The 15761-nt window shown below is 45.8% G+C and overlaps 1 protein-coding gene across 3 annotated transcripts in view; it reads right to left on the reverse strand.

Moving 5' to 3' along the window:
- Positions 1 to 1637: 1637 nt before the first annotated feature.
- The window catches only part of RAPGEF1 (Rap guanine nucleotide exchange factor 1), an 80497-nt gene continuing 66373 nt past the window's right edge, over positions 1638 to 15761 (reverse strand). For all 3 annotated transcript variants that reach the window (XM_087704663.1, XM_087704662.1, XM_087704661.1), the window contains 9 exons: positions 15555 to 15647; positions 14255 to 14440; positions 11684 to 11768; positions 9727 to 9821; positions 7808 to 7886; positions 7380 to 7481; positions 6053 to 6150; positions 5654 to 5782; positions 1638 to 2875 (listed from right to left, as the gene is read on the reverse strand). In XM_087704663.1, the coding sequence (XP_087560789.1) occupies positions 2725 to 2875; positions 5654 to 5782; positions 6053 to 6150; positions 7380 to 7481; positions 7808 to 7886; positions 9727 to 9821; positions 11684 to 11768; positions 14255 to 14440; positions 15555 to 15647 (1018 nt within the window). In that variant the 3' untranslated portion in view covers positions 1638 to 2724. The remainder of the gene's footprint in view (positions 2876 to 5653; positions 5783 to 6052; positions 6151 to 7379; positions 7482 to 7807; positions 7887 to 9726; positions 9822 to 11683; positions 11769 to 14254; positions 14441 to 15554; positions 15648 to 15761) is intronic.

The following is a 15761-nucleotide window of genomic DNA, read 5'->3' on the forward strand; positions in this document are numbered from 1 at the left end:
CAGAGAAATAGCAAGGGCAAAAAAAGTGAATTTCTTTGATCACCTCCTCCGTGTCCATTTCAATGACTCGCTTTCCACCTGGAATGTGTGGAAAGACATTTGCACATTGACTTCATGGGTGCCAGGTTTTTTAAACTGCAATTATTTTCACTAGGTCCCCCCGCCCCCCGAATATAAAAAAAGCAATAAACATGTTTTCATTTTTTTTTAATTTGCAAGAGTTGAGCCATAAAATACACACCGTTGGGCTCAGGAGACCTCAGGTAGGTGAGTTAAGATAACCGAGGATAATTTTGTAAACGATTATTATCCGGTTTCTCTTTTGATTTCCAAAAGCAAACAGAACCGACCCCCTTCCCCCCCTTTTCTTTCACTCCTTCCTCAGCGCTGCTCTCCTTAACTCAGCAATTCTCTACCTTGGAAGGTTGCAGGTTTGTGGACTTGTATTCCCCAGCATGCTGGCTGGGGGAATTCTGGGAGCCTGATAAAGCTCCCAAGGCTGAGAAATGGTGCTGCTGTAGCTGAACACCAATTTAAATTAAATTCTGCTCCCGAGAAAGCAAACCAAATGTTTTAAGTAGCAGGAATATTTAAGGAGAGAAAAACTAAACCAGCCCTATTGGATCAGATTCAGAAACGAGAGCCATTCAGAGCTGTATTGCAGGAGGGGGGGAAATAAGGAGGAAGAGGAGGAGAGGGGGAAAGGAGGAAGAAGGAAGGAGGAGGGGGGAAAGGAGCAGGAAGAGGAGGAGGGGGAAAGGAGGAGGAAGAGGAGACGGGGAAAGGAGGAAGAAGGAAGGAGGAGAAAGGGAGGAGGAGAGGGGAAAGGAGAAGGAAGAGGGGGGAAATGAGGAGGAAGAGGAGGAGAGAGGGAAAGGAGGAGAAGGGGAATGCAAGAGGAGGAAAGGAGAAGGAAGAGGAGGAGAGTGGGGGAAGGAGGAGGAACATGAGAGAGGTGGAAAGGAGGAGGAAGAGGAAGAGAGGGTGGAAAGAAGGAGGAAGAGAGGGGGAAAGGACGAAGAGGAAGGAGAAGAGGAGGAGGAGGAGAGGCAGAAAGGAGGAGGATCAGGAGGAGGGGGGAGAGAAAGAGGAGGAGGAGGAAGAAAGGAGGAGGAGGAGAGGGGGAAAAGGTGAAGGAGAAGGGACAAGGCTTTTGGTAGTTTGGAAGATGGAGCAGGAAAATAGAATAAAAAAGAGAGAAGGGGAAGAGATAATAGCGACAGAGAAGAAAAAGAGAGAAAGAGGAGAAGAGAAGGAGGTAGTAGCGATGGAGAAGGAGGGAACGAGGACATCTCAGTTCTGGCCACTGAGCCAAAGGAGAAAAATACAAAGCACAGAATTTTCTCCCAAATGCGGAAAGACAGCCAACTTTTCGGAAACCAAACCACCTCGGGCATCTGATTTCAAGGAACAGAGAATGGAAGGAGCCCGAGAAATTTCTCCAGCCTGCCTCGAGGCAAGCTGGAGGAGGATAAAAACGCCGGCTGTGCAGAATGGGAAGGGTAATCCAACACATCTGGAAGGTGCTCTGGAAGAGAATATTCAAGGGGACACTCTTGTTTTAATGACTGGGGCGGGGGGGAGTAAACTTAGGTTTAGCCATCATCTCTGGAGCCCAACAATCCAAACCAAACCAGCTTTAATTCTGCCCACGATGAGAACAGACGTAATGTGGCCATCGGTCCCGTCGTAAACTTTAGCTTGACGTCTTCGTAAAGATTTGTTTCCTCTCTCCCCTGTCCATTTTTTTTCCTTTTTTAAAAAAAAACAACAACAACACACGATTCCTTGCCAAAATAATAATAATAACAATAATAATAATAATATTAATCACCAACTAAAAACAAGCCAAACGAAAAGTGGGGGGGGGGGACAAAAAGAAAGAAAGAAAAATATATTATCCACGGGCAAAATTCAAACATGCACATCGAAAACGCCAGCAGTCCTAGCGTCTTGATATTTTTTTTTCTCTCTACAGATGTCGCGGCCTTTACAAGCTTAGTACCGTCGCTAAGTGAAGGCGTCCCTCTCCCGTTCTCCCACATGGAAATCCGGATGTGGAGTTGAGAGATGACGCCCCGCTTCCAGGTAGGAGAAGGAAGGCATCCCAAGTTTGTGGACGTAGATGGAGAGGAGGATGGTTGAAGGAAGTCCCCATCCAATCACAACTTCTTCTGCCCCTCTCTCTGCTCCGGAAGCACATCTTCTTCTGGGGTTGTTGTGCCGATATCATCCCTGCCAGGGAAGGGAGTGGGCCAGAGTTTACCTCCAATCCTTCCCAAGCTTTCCTTGGCTCTGCTTTTCCCAGGTTTTGGAAGTATCTGAGATGGTTCTTCTTCTTGGCCGAACCCATCCATGGTCAAGGGTGTGAGAGATCTGGGTTGACACCTCCCTTCTCCACTTAAGAGTGTGCAAAAATGTAGGCTGCCTGGTTTCCCCCCCCCTCTCTCTCTTTCTCACACGCACACACACACACACCTCGGGTGCAAGTACCACTTGACAATCGACAAGGCGGAAAGTCTCTTCCATCCCTCACTTTCCAGACCAGGAGGGTGATGTACAACAGCCCAGAAGTGATGGAGAAAAGTTCAAGAGGGACTTGGAGATTCTACCATCACCACCGCCAGCGGCTCAGGAGGTGATGGAGATCTGCTCACTCTGCCAGGGCTTGGACGCTGGGTGCTAGTCCTCATCGGATGCCTGCGGCCTTCCTGCTTTCGCCCCTTAAGTCTTCTCTTCCCTGTCTGTTTTCCGCCGCGTTATGTTCCTGGGTTTGATTTTGAGCGAAAGTTCCCATAGGGCCTCCTCGGCCAGATGGTCGCTGAAGTCATTGAAGAAGGAGATGATGTCATCGTTGCGTTTGATGTCATAATGCCTGCAAAGATCAGAGAGAAAGGGGCAGGTTAGACTGGAACAGATCCAATTAGGTTTGAATGAATGTTTGAATGTTTATTTTATTTATATGCTGCCCTTTTCCCCCGAAGGGAACTCAGGGCGGCTCACAACTCAAACCAGGGAAGGGGGATACAAACAAAAAATTAAAACAACACAAAACAATACATAATTTAAAACACACAACAGTCATACCATTCGAGACGGGGGCAACTGCTCTTTAGCCCCAGGCCTGTCGGAACAGCCAGGTTTTAAGGGCTTTGTGGAAGGCCTGGAGGGTGGTGAGGGTTTGAATCTCCACGGGGAGTTCGTTCCAGAGGGTCGGAGCAGCCACAGAGAAGGCCCTCCTCCGGGTAGTTGCCAGTCGACACTGGCCGGCGGATGGAATTCGGAGGAGGCCTAATCTGTGGGATCTAATCGGTCTATTGGAGGTAATTGGCAGCAGGCGGTCTCTCAAGTACCCAGGTCCAATACCATGAAGGGCTTTATAAGTGACGACTAGCGCCTTGAAGCGTATCCGGAGACCAATAGGCAGCCAGTGCAGCTCGCGGAGGATAGGTGTTACGTGGGTGAACCGAGGTGCACCCACGATCGCTCGCGCAGCTGCATTCTGGACAAGCTCGAGTCGCCGTTAACCGTTAAGTCCCAAAGATGCTTCCCTCCCTGCCCCCCCCCCAAGGATTTTCAGGATTTTCGGAAGACGTTTCTCTTCTCATCCGAGAACATTCTTCGGCTCTGACACAGAGTCTCTTAGAGTCACCAACAGAAGTTTCCGCCGGTGTCGGAACAAAGTGTTGGCACCGACTGAGTGATTGGCTAATAAAAAGAAACTTTGAAATTTGGATTTAAAAAGGGTCCCCGAGTGGAATTAACAGCTAAGCGGCCCTTGGTTGAAATATCATGGAGGAAGTAAAATACAGAGGAGGTTAAAACGCTAAAGCCTCAGAAGATTCGTGGTTTTATACTTGGAATTGAAAACACTAAATTTTACAAAAAGAAAGAATCCGGGGATAAAGTTCGTTCGTGCGTGCGTGTGTGTGTATGTGTGTATTAAAAGTGTTTTTTGACAGCTATTGACAATTAGCAAGTCCAAGTGTATTGTGGAAAGAGGCCATCTGCTGGTGGGAAAAGAATACTACAATACTTAGATAGAAGGAAAGTCCAGCTGGAAACTTCGATCTTGGCTAAAGGAAAAGATACTGCAAAAACTGTTAAGAATTTTCACATCCGTGTTTGTCGTCTTGACTGTCTCTGTAGCTGTGGGAGAAAACAGAACCTCAACTTGGACTGGACTAATATTAAAATTGGATTTTAGAATCTGGGAATTAAAGGGGGTGGGGGGAAAAGGATCATGGATGAATTATCTGAGATGCTAAAAAAAATGTGCGTGAAACTTTCAATGGCAAGAAAAAGTCAGGAAATTTAGACGGGCACTCAGACCAGGAAATAAGAGAGAAGAGGGCAAAAGAGGACTTAATTGAAGATAAGATGACAGAAAAAGGAACGGACAATAAAAAATAGTTAGATGATCTCACTGGGGTAAAATAGACCTAACAGATGAAATAATAATTTGGTTGAGTTTTGAAGGGGCAATTAGTGATATTGTTTACGTGTTGAAATTGGAAACAGAATTATGATGTAAAATGGAATATATATATATATATACATACACACACACACACACACACACACATATACATATATTGTATTTGTGCTGATAAATAAATAAAGGGAGACTAGTATAGATCTATTTCAAGCTATTTAGCTCTCATCAGCTAGCCATACCCTTACTGGGAATCAAACCTGTGCTTCCTCCCATATTTGGGCATACCGGGGGTTGTAACTCTAATATATATATGTATGTATGTATGTATGTATGTTGTGACTCAGCAGAAGCTTGCTGTGAGTTGCGTCGGGATGCAGGAATAATGAGCAGCTGTTGCTCATTAGGGTCATCTTCTGCAGATAAAAGACGGATGGTGCCACGCCTTAGTTGCAGAAGTCAACATTCGTGGTTCGTCGTGTGTGGTTCATCGTTTCGAGATTCAAAGAGGCACTTGGATAAGTGATTTGCTTTCTGTAAACCTGGTTTGCTGTAAGAGCTTTTTGTTTTTGCTTTCGCTGTGTAACTTTTTGCCAGAGACTTTATCTACGTTTAATTTTGGGCTCGCAGCCAGCTTGAGCCAGGACTGATAAAGATATTTCCTTTGAAGTTCTGTCTGACTGTCGTCTGTGAACGAGCGAAGAGGGGGGTAAGAACATATATGTATGTATGTATGTATGTATGTATGTATGTATGTAAAAGGGGAAAAAGCAATATTGGACAACACTTTGTTCATAAATATGTTGTTTGTAATAAAAAATAAAAAACTTTAAAAAAAAACTTTTCACTCTTGAAACGACCGAAGGAACAAATTGTTTCCTGCAAACTCCACTCCCCATTCGCTCCTCTTTTGTTTCCTATGGGAGGGGCCAATCACCTCCGAGGTGTGGCTTTACTCCCAAGTCGACCTTGCTTTCTTAGTTGCTCTTGTCTTCTGGCAGCTCTGCCCATGCGCACACTGGGAACAGGCTCCAGCTGTTCCTCTGCTTCACTGCTGTCTAGTTCCCTCTCTGCCTCCTACGCAGATCCCTCGTCTGAGCCCCCCCAGGACTGGCCCATCTTCCTCCCCAACCTCCTCGCTTTCCCGACTCTGCTGCCAGCTGCGCTGACCGCCAGCAGGCCACAATACCGAGGGAGGAGAAGAGGGAATCTCCTTACACTTGCTGAAACCGTCTCATGTTGTCCAGGATGTTGAACTGTTGCCATCGCTTAGAGAAGTTGACTTTGCCATCAATGTAGTCGGGGTTTCCCAGGTGGACGAAGGTCAGGTCCTGCAGGATTAGGCCCCTGGAGGAGGAGAAGAGGGGTGGGGAGAGGAACAGCTTCCAGTTAAGGCTTGGAAGAGCGACAAAGCTTAAGAGGAGAAAGGGGTTAGGATTAAAAAAAGGTTGTGAATGCCCCCAACACTTTAAGAAGATGTTGGAGAGCCATTTGTCTTTAAGATGTTGGAGAGCCATTTGTCTGAAACGGTATAGGGTTTCCTGCCTAGGCAGGGGGTTGGACTAGAAGACCTCCAAGGTCCCTTCCAACTCTGCTCTTGTATTGTATTGTACTCACAAGTAAGGGATGCAAGGCGGTTCGACCTCAGAAAGAGCTGCTCGGTAAGCCCGGAAGGATGACGAACTGTCAATCAGGGTACAATACTCTGCCAAGCCCTAGGAAATAGAGAAGAAGAAAACTTGACTTGTTTAGCGGCCGTTTGAAGTCAGAACTTGGCTGGGCTTCAAGCAAGGTCTCCTCCTCCATCACGAGGGCCGGTTTCCATGGACGTTGTTTTTGTAAGCTGCCCAGAGTCACTGAGAGTGAGTGAGTGAGTGGGCAGCCATGAAAAGATTTCTTAAATGACAGAAAATTTAAAACTTCTAATTATTGTTACTTCGGTCATCTTAACTTTGGATTCTGGTAAGGTGAGCTAGCTTGGAAAGAAAATGGTGTGATATCATCTTTATTATTATCTTTATCTCTCTCTCTCACACACACACACACACACATGCACACACAGAGAAAGAAAGTGAAAGAGTAGGGAGGAGAGAGAAAGGGGAATGGAGAGAGAGAGAAATAAAGAGAGAGGGAGAGAGAGAAAGGGGGGAGAGAGAGAAAGAGAAGGGAAGAGAGAGTGGGAAGAGAGAAAGGGGGAGACGGGGAGAGAAAGGGGAAGACAGAGAAAGGGGCAGAGAGAGAGAAAGAGAGGGAGAGAAAGGAGGAGAAAAAGGGGAAGGGGAAGAGAGAGAGAGAAAGGGAGAGAGGGAAAGGGGGGAGAGAAAGAAGGAGACAAAGAGAAAGGGAAAGAGGGAGAGAAAGGAGGAGAGAAAGAGAAAGGGGAAGAGAGAGAGAAAGGGGAAGAGAGAGAGAAAGGAGGAGAGAGAAAGGGGAAGAGAGAAAGGGGAAGAGAGAGAGTTAGAAAGGAGGAGAGAAAGAGAGGGGAAAAGAGAGAGAAAGGGGAAGAGAGGGGGAGAAAGGAGGAGAGAAAGAGAAAGGGGAAGAGAGAGAGAAATGGAGAGGGAAAGGGGGAGAGAGAAAGGAGGAGAGAAAGAGAAAGGGGAAGAGAGAGAAAGAAAGCAGAGAAAGAGAAAGGGGGAGAGAGAGAAAGAAAGGAGAAGAGAAAAAGAAAGGGGAAGAGAGAGAGGAGGAGATAGAGAAAGAAAGGGGAAGAGAACAAGAGGAGGAGGAGGAATATGGATATGAAATACAGGTAGTCCTCGAACTTACAACAAATTCATTTAGTGACAGTTCGAAATGACAGTCTCACTGAAAAAAAGTGACTTGTTTTTTCACACAACCACCCTGGGCCAAAACTCCCTTAACAGAGGTCTCACTTAACGATGGAAACTTTGGCCTGGGTCGTGGTCATAAGCCGAGGACCGCCTTGTAAAAACCAACCCACCTCAGAGGTCTGCTTCTGCCACTCGAGACGCCGGATGGGGGCCGAATCCAGCGCGGAGAGGATGGCCAGGTAGGAGTTGAAGTTGTTGAGTTTCCGTAAGTGCTGCGGCGAAAGGGGGAAGAAATATGGGGAGACTGCCATCACCACATGTCCTAGTCCAGGGGTGTTCAAAGTTGGAAACTTTAAGATTGGTGGACTTCAACACCCAGAATTCCCCAGCCAGCCACGCATGGCTGGCTGGGGAATTCTGGGAGTTGACGTCCACCAGTCTTAAAGTTCCCATACATGGCTGGCTGGGGAATTCTGGGAGTTGAAGTCCACCAGTCTTAAAGTTCCCATGCGTGGCTGGCTGGGGAATTCTGGGAGTTGAAGTCCACCAGTCTTAAAGTTCCCATGCGTGGCTGGCTGGGGAATTCTGGGTCATTTACCTTCATGATTTTGATAAATTTCAACAGCAGCCTCTCTCGGTCCTGAGACTTTTCCTGCTGCATGATTATCGAACGGACCCTGTGGAGTAGAAAAAGAGGGGAGAGACCCTCACAGGCATGTAGATTTCAAGATTCTTTCTTACATCAGGCAAAAGCGATTTCGAAATAATAAAAAGTTTTCTTGGGGTGCCCGGGTTCTGTTAGCTGCCCCCCCACCCCGACAGAAGATTCATTTCTCTCTTTGATTTCTCCTCCGAGTTGGTCTTTATTCTCCCTGACGGGATGTTTCAAATCAAAGATTTTATTTATTTTATTTATTTTATTTATTTTATTTATTTTATTTATTTTATTTATTTTATTTATTTTATTTATTTTATTTATTTATTTTATTTATTTTATTTATTTTATTTATTTTATTTATTTTATTTTATTTATTTATTTTATTTATTTTATTTATTTTATTTTATTATTTTATTTATTTATTTTATTTTATTATTTTATTATTTTATTATTTTATTATTTTATTTAATTTATTTAATTTATTTAATTTATTTATTTAATTTATTTAATTTATTTAATTTATTTAATTTTATTTTATTATTTTATTGTTTTATTTATTATTTATTATTTATTATTTTATTTTATTTATTTTATTATATTGTAATATATTATATTATATTGTATTGTATTGTATTGTATTGTATTGTATTGTATTGTATTGTATTATTTTATTTATTATTTTATTTATGTGTATCCTACTTTCATTATTTTTACAAATAACTCAAGGTGGCAAACATATCCATCACAACTTCCTTGTCCTATATTTCACAACAACAACAACAACAACAACAACAACAACAACAACAACAACAACAACCTTTGAGGTGGGGTGGGCTGAAAGAGCGAAAGCAACTGGCTAAAGGTCACCCAGCAGGCCTTTGTGGCTAAGCAGGACTAGAACTCCCTGTCTCCTGGTGATTGACCCAAAGTCACCCAGTTTGCTTTCATGGCTAAGGCAGAACTAGAACTCACAACCTTCTAGGGGTTAGCCCAAAGACACCTAGCTGGCTTTCATGGCTAAGATGCTATTAGAAAGTTCAATCTCCTAGTGATTGGCCCAAAGTCACCCAGTTGATTTTCATGGCGAAGGCGGAACTAGAACTCACAATCTCCTAGTGATTAGCCCAAAGTTACCCAACTGACTTTCATACCTAAGGTGGGACTAGAACTCCCTGTCTCCTGGTGCTTGGCCCAAAGTTACTCAGCTGACTTTCATGCCTAAAGCAGGACTAGAACTCCCTGTCTCCTGGTGATTGGCCCAAAGTCACCCAGTTTGCTTTTAAGGCTAAGGCAGAACTAGAACTCACAACCTTCTAGGGGTTAGCCCAAAGATACCTAGCTGGCTTTCATGGCTAAGATGCTATTAGAAAGTTCAATCTCCTAGTGATTGGCCCAAAGTCACCCAGTTGATTTTCATGGCGAAGGCGGAACTAGAACTCACAATCTCCTAGTGATTGGCCCAAAGTCACCCAGTTGATTTTCATGGCGAAGGCGGAACTAGAACTCACAATCTCCTAGTGATTAGCCCAAAGTCACCCAACTGACTTTCATACCTAAGGTGGGACTAGAACTCCCTGTCTCCTGCTGATTGGCCCAAAATCACCCAGTTTGCTTTTAAGGCTAAGGCAGAACTAGAACTCACAACCTTCTAGTGGTAGGTAGTGGTACCTAGCTGGCTTTCATGGCTAAGATGCTATTAGAAAGTTCAATCTCCTAGTGATTGGCCCAAAGCCACCCAGTTGATTCTCATGGCGAAGGCGGAACTAGAACTCACAATCTCCTAGGGATTAGCCCAAAGTCACCTAGCTGGCTTTCATGGCCATAGGAGAACATACCAAAACCCTGTTTCTCTCTCTTACCAGTAAGACATATTATTAAAGTGCTCGGTGAACTGCGTCAAGTTGGGACTTTTCTCCTCATTTTGTTCCTTTGCCCAGAGTAAGACTTCAGGGATCTGAAAAAAGGACATGAGGACATAGGGGGAAAAAAACAGATTAATACTTTCATTAGTCCAGTATCAAATTTAGAGCTCCAGTCTGGAAAATTTAAATCTGTCAGGTCCCCCAAAAAATCAAGAATGATCTGTGGAGTTTCTTTACTGCTGTTTACCTATAGACGGAATCTTGCCAGATTAAAGCAACTATCTGCATAACTATAGATATCCTCTGTGAACTGCTAGGGAGTTTTTCTTTGCCTTCTTCCTGCCTACCAGACATTCCATGCTCCACTGCCTCTTCTTCCTCTGGGAAGCATTGCCTACATCCTGGGGCTCCAGACTACATTCGACCCAGGGGTGGGTTCCGGTACCAGTTGGTACCGGTTCGCTGCATGCGCACCCTTTGACCAGCTTCTGCTGGGTTCTCTCACTCGTGCGCCCTCCGCACGTTGCTTGCGCATGCACAGTTGACTTTTAATTGTTCTGTGCATGCGCAGAAACATGCCGGCAATGGCAGAAGAGTCTGGGAAACCAGTTCGTGGGCGTGGCCAGCCTGGGTTGCTGCTGGTTCTGCGACCCAGGCCCAATGACCGCTACTGCTTCGGCCGAACCGGGAGCACACCCGCCTCTAATTCCACCACAAAATCTAAGCCGAATGTAGAAAGCCTCCAATTTAGTGTGATTGTCCGTTTCGGCGCCTTTCAACCCTGTTAAACCCGTACAAATTTCCTCCAGCAAAAGTTCCAGAAAATGACAAAAGATTCAGTATGTAACAGAAATGATACATTATTTTCACTTCTTGGATGTGGCTTATGGCTTTTGGTTCACCTGTTCTTGGATTTCCAAAAAGCAGAGAGAGGTTTTCTCCTCTCTCTTGATGACAAGTAGCCGAAAGAGCCTCTGTTGTGGCCCGCCAGCTGCCATCGGAGCTGGCGGCAGATTCTGACAGTGAGGAGGTTGGGGACAGTGAGGAGGTTGGGGATTCCGACAGTGAGGAGCTTGGGCCAGTCCTGGAGTCTGGGGAAGGCTCTGATGAGGGCTCTGAGTTGGACGCAGAGGTAGAGCCTGGGCTGTCCGACATTTCCCAACTGCCAGAGAGGCAGCTCCCTTTGGAGGCTGAGATGAGTGAGGAGGAAGAACAACTGGAGCCTGTTCCAGAGGGTTCCACCACAAAACCGCGGTAGACAAAAGCGCGCTCGACGAAAGCACGTACATGACGTCATCACAGCGCGACGAAAACATTGCACTGTGAGCGGTAAATTTAAAATTAAAGCGAAAACCTTACCCTAACCCCCCCAAACATAACCCTAAACCTAACCCTAAACCTAACCCTTAACCTAACGCTAAACCTAACGCTAACCCTTAACCTAACGCTAAACCTAACCCTAACGCTTAACGTAACCCTAAACCTAACCCTAACCCTTAACCTAACCCTAACCCTAACCCTAACCCTTACCTTTATGTGAATCGGCTTGCTTTAATTTTATTTTAATTTCAATTTAATTTATTTTTAATTTTTTTCGTCGCGCTGCTGATGACGTCAGGTACGCGCTTTCGTCGAGCGCGCTTTTGTCTACCACGGTTTTGACGGGTCACGGTTCCAGAGCAGTTAGGAGAGGTGAACAGCAGAGGACAACGAGTCGACTCGGGAAGCAAGGAATGTGTGGATACTGAAGGTCCCCTCCCTAGTCCCTTGTTTGGAAAAGGAAGCATGCTGAAGACATGGGCATTGTGCAAAGATGCAACAGGCCTTTGACTTGATAGAGCCATTAAAAATAAATAAATAAAATAAAACAAACGCAACGCCTAGAAGTATGAATTATAGGGATGGTTGTGATTACGCCTTGGGGAGGTGTAACTTCCGCACGCCGTTTCCATACCTCGATTTTATAAAACAGCTCTGCGTCGAGGAGAGTAAGCTGTTCTGAAATTTCATGGCTGTGAAAATCATGGAGGGTGCCAGGCCTGGAAAAGAGACAGGAGGAGAAAAAAAAGAAAAGAAAAAATAAGATTTATTGAGAAGGGTATCTATTTACCTTTCAGGAGGAGTGAAAGGAAAAAACAGCATGAAATTATGGGTTGAATATGACGTTCGCCATCCTGTCTATGGAGAATCTCAGTCATCCGTGCTTGTCCCAAAGCTGCTTTTTCCAACAAGCAACTGGATTTTCTTCCCTTTTTCTTTGAAGGAGTTTCGCTTCTCCCTCCAAGAAGCTTCTTCAGCTCTGACTGGAAGGGTTTATGCTCCTGGCAGACAGCTGGTCCTTTGCATCATTTAAGAGAGTCCTTGAGGCCACTTGGAAGTTCATCCATGTCCTAAGGTAGTGTTTCTCAACCTTGGCAACTTGAAGATGTCTGGACTTCAACTCCCAGAATTCCCCAGTTTCTCAACCTTGGCAACTTGAAGATGTCTGGACTTCAACTCCCAGAATTCCCCAGTTTCTCAACCTTGGCAACTTGAAGATGTCTGGACTTCAACTCCCAGAATTCCCCAGTTTCTCAACCTTGGCAACTTGAAGATGTCTGGACTTCAACTCCCAGAATTCCCCAGTTTCTCAACCTTGGCAACTTGAAGATGTCTGGACTTCAACTCCCAGAATTCCCCAGCCAGCATTCGCTGGCTGGGGAATTCTGGGAGTTGAAGTCCGGACATCTTCAAGTTGCCAAGGTTGAAAAACACTGTCCTAAGGATCACTGCAAGTAAAACTCCCAAGTGGCCTCAACGACCCTCTAAAAGGATGCAAATGACCAGCTGCCTGCAAGGAGTATAAATCCTTCCATTCCCCACCATCATCCAGCCAGAGCTGAAGAAGCTTCTTGGATGAGAAGCGAAATGTCTTCAAAGAAAAACTCAAGAAAGTCTTGAAAAAGCATCTGTGGGAGATTCAGCCTCCTGGGTTATCCCATTGCCTTGAAGGTAGAAATAATTGCAGGTAGTATTATGAACAGAATTTCCAGAGCTAAGCTACATTAAGTGAGCTGCATTCAATTTTTAAGCAAGCTCAGAGAGCAGCAAGGACTCCATAATCCTCCTCCTCTTCCTCCTCCTCCTCCTCCTCCTCCTCTCTTCCTCCTCCTCCATTCCACATACCTCACTCCTTTCTAACCCTGATGATGTTACCTACTTGGGTAATGAAACGTCTGCACGAAAACCATCAAACTCAGAGCACCAAGGACCCCACAGTTCTCTTCCTCCTCCATGCCTTCCTCCTGCTCCTCCTGATCTCTCTAAACCCCCCTCTCTTCTAGCACTGATGACGTTACCTAGTTGGGTAATGAAATGTCTGCAAGGAAACCACCAAGCTTAGAGAGCACCACAGTCCTCCACCTTCTCCTCCATGCCTTCCTCCTTCCCCTCCTTCTCTCTCTAAACCCCCCTCTCTTCTAGCACTGATGATGTTACCTAGTTGGGTAATGAAATGTCTGCAAGAAAACCACCAAGTTCAGAGAGCACCAAGCATCCCACAGTCCTCCACCTCCTCCTCCATGCCTTCCTCCTTCCCCTCCTCCTCTCTCTAACCCCCCCTCTCTTCTAGCACTGATGATGTTACCTAGTTTGGTAATGAAATGGCTGCAGGAAAACCACCAAGCTCAGAGAGCACCAAGGAGCCCACAGTCCTCCTCTTCCTCCTCCTCTTCCTCCTCCTCCTCCTCTCCCTCCCTTTCCTTCTCGTCCTCCTCTCTCTAAACCCCCCTCTCTTCTAGCACTGATGATGTTATCTAGTTTGGTAATGAAATGGCTGCAGGAAAACCACCAAGCTCAGAGAGCACCAAGGATCTCACAGTCGTCTTCCTCCTCCTCCTCCTCCATGTCTTCCTCCTTCCCCTCCTCCTCTCTCTAAACCCCACTCTCTTCTAGCACTAATGACGTTACCTAGTTGGGTAATGAAATGTCTGCAAGAAAGCCACCCAGCTCAGAGAGCACCAAGGATCCCACAGTCGTCGTTGTCCTCCTCCTCCTCCTCCTCCTCCTCCTCCTCCTCCTCCCTCTAAACCCCACTCTTTTCTAGCATTGATGATGTTACCCAGTTGGGTACTGAAATGGCTGCAGGAAAACCACCAACCTCAGAGAGCACCAAGGACCCCACAGTCCTCCTCCTCCTCCTCCTCCTCCTCTTCTCCCTCCCTTTCCTTCTCGTCCTCCTCTCTCTAAACCCCACTCTTCTAGCACTGATAATGATACCTAGTTGGGTAATGAAATGGCTGCAGGAAAACCACCAAGCTCAGAGAGCACCAAGGATCCTACAGTCCTCCTCCTCTATTCCTCCTCCTCCGTGTCTTTCTCCTTCTCCTCCTCCTCCTCTCCCTCTTTTTCCTTCTCCTCCTCCTCTCTCTAAACCCCACTCCTAGCACTGATGATGTTACCGAGTTGGGTAATGAAATGGCTGCAAGAAAACCACCAAGCTCAGAGAGCGTGGTTTTTACCCTACAGAGTCCGTCTCCCATCTCACCTGGCTGCCACCCATCGAGCCGCCAAGGGCTTGATGGAGTTGGTGTAACGCAGCATCTTCCTCTGGTCGACTTTGTCGAGGATGTTTTTGCGCAAGACCCGGGCGAGGCTGAGTTCTCCGTTGCACACCAGACGGAAGACGAGCTCCATCAACAGCTTCAGGATCTCTTCCGTCAGCTCTACCAAACTGGGAAAAGGAAACCCATCCGGTGAAGGCTACGGTTCAGATCCACCGAGGAGGAGGTGATGAGGCGCCTTTGGGGGGATCGCCACGGTGGACAGCGAGTGGGGCCCGGAGGAGCTTTATCCGACCCTAAACTAGATCTTCACGGTGCTAGACCTCATGATTATGCACCAAGATGGAGGCTCATTTGGGCTCCTGAGAATTTCTCACTGATCTTAAACCAGACCTTCAAGGTGCTAGTCCTCATGATTATAGGAGGAAATTCATTACATCGACTGCTAAGTATCCACTAAGGGAAATCTCCCAAGTCACAGAACATATATGATGTACCAAGAAAGAGGCTCATTTGGGGTCCTGAGCAGTTTTCTCTGATCTTAAACTAGACCTTCAAGGTGCTAGACCTCATGATTATAGGAGGAAATTCATTACATCGACTGCTAAGTATCCACTAAGGGAAATCTCCCAAGTCACAGAACATATATGATGTACCAAGAAAGAGGCTCATTTGGGGTCCTAAGCAGTTTTCTCTGATCTTAAACTAGACCTTCAAGGTGCTAGACCTCATGATTATGGGAGGAAATTCGACAGCTACATCTGCTGAAGGCTCATATCCACTAACGGAAATCAAACAAGTCACAGATCATCTATCATGCACCAAGATGGAGGCTCATTTGGGGTCCTGAGAATTTCTCACTGATCTTAAACTAGACCTTCAAGGTGCTAGACCTCATGATTATAGGAGGAAATTCAACAGCCCGGCAGCTACATCAACTGAAGGCTCATATCCACCAAGGGAAATCAAACAAGTCACAGATCATCTATCATGCACCAAGATGGAGGCTCATTTGGGACCTGAGAATTTCTCACTGATCTTAAACCAGACCTTCAAGGTGCTAGTCCTCATGATTATAGGAGGAAATTTGACAGCTACATCTGCTGAAGGTTCAGATCCACTAAAAGGCGTCACAAACCCCATACTGTGTTTATTTTATAGGGCAGTTAAGTTTAATACAAGAATACAAATAGCATATCGGCTATTCGGGGACCTAGAAGCCGCGCCTGGTTCTAGATCAAATCCCAGCGTCCCCCAATCATATTTAAAAGACTTTCTCCTTACCATAATTCATCCACCACTCGCACCAGGACAAAAAACGTATTCTTGCTGACTCGCTTCTTATTGTTATCTGGACAGTGGCAGAATTTTTCATACGTTGGAAGGGGAGTTAAAGAATGTTAACAACAGGCAGCAACAACTAGCCAAGATCGCTGGTCTAAGGAGGATCAAACTGGTCGGTTCTTGGGTGGGAAGACATCCAGCCTATCT

This window comes from Thamnophis sirtalis, unplaced genomic scaffold (genome assembly GCF_051295495.1).
Source record: "Thamnophis sirtalis isolate CommonGarterSnake01/CBP01778 unplaced genomic scaffold, rThaSir2_p1.2 scaffold_2, whole genome shotgun sequence".
Taxonomy (NCBI): Eukaryota; Metazoa; Chordata; class Lepidosauria; order Squamata; family Natricidae; genus Thamnophis; species Thamnophis sirtalis.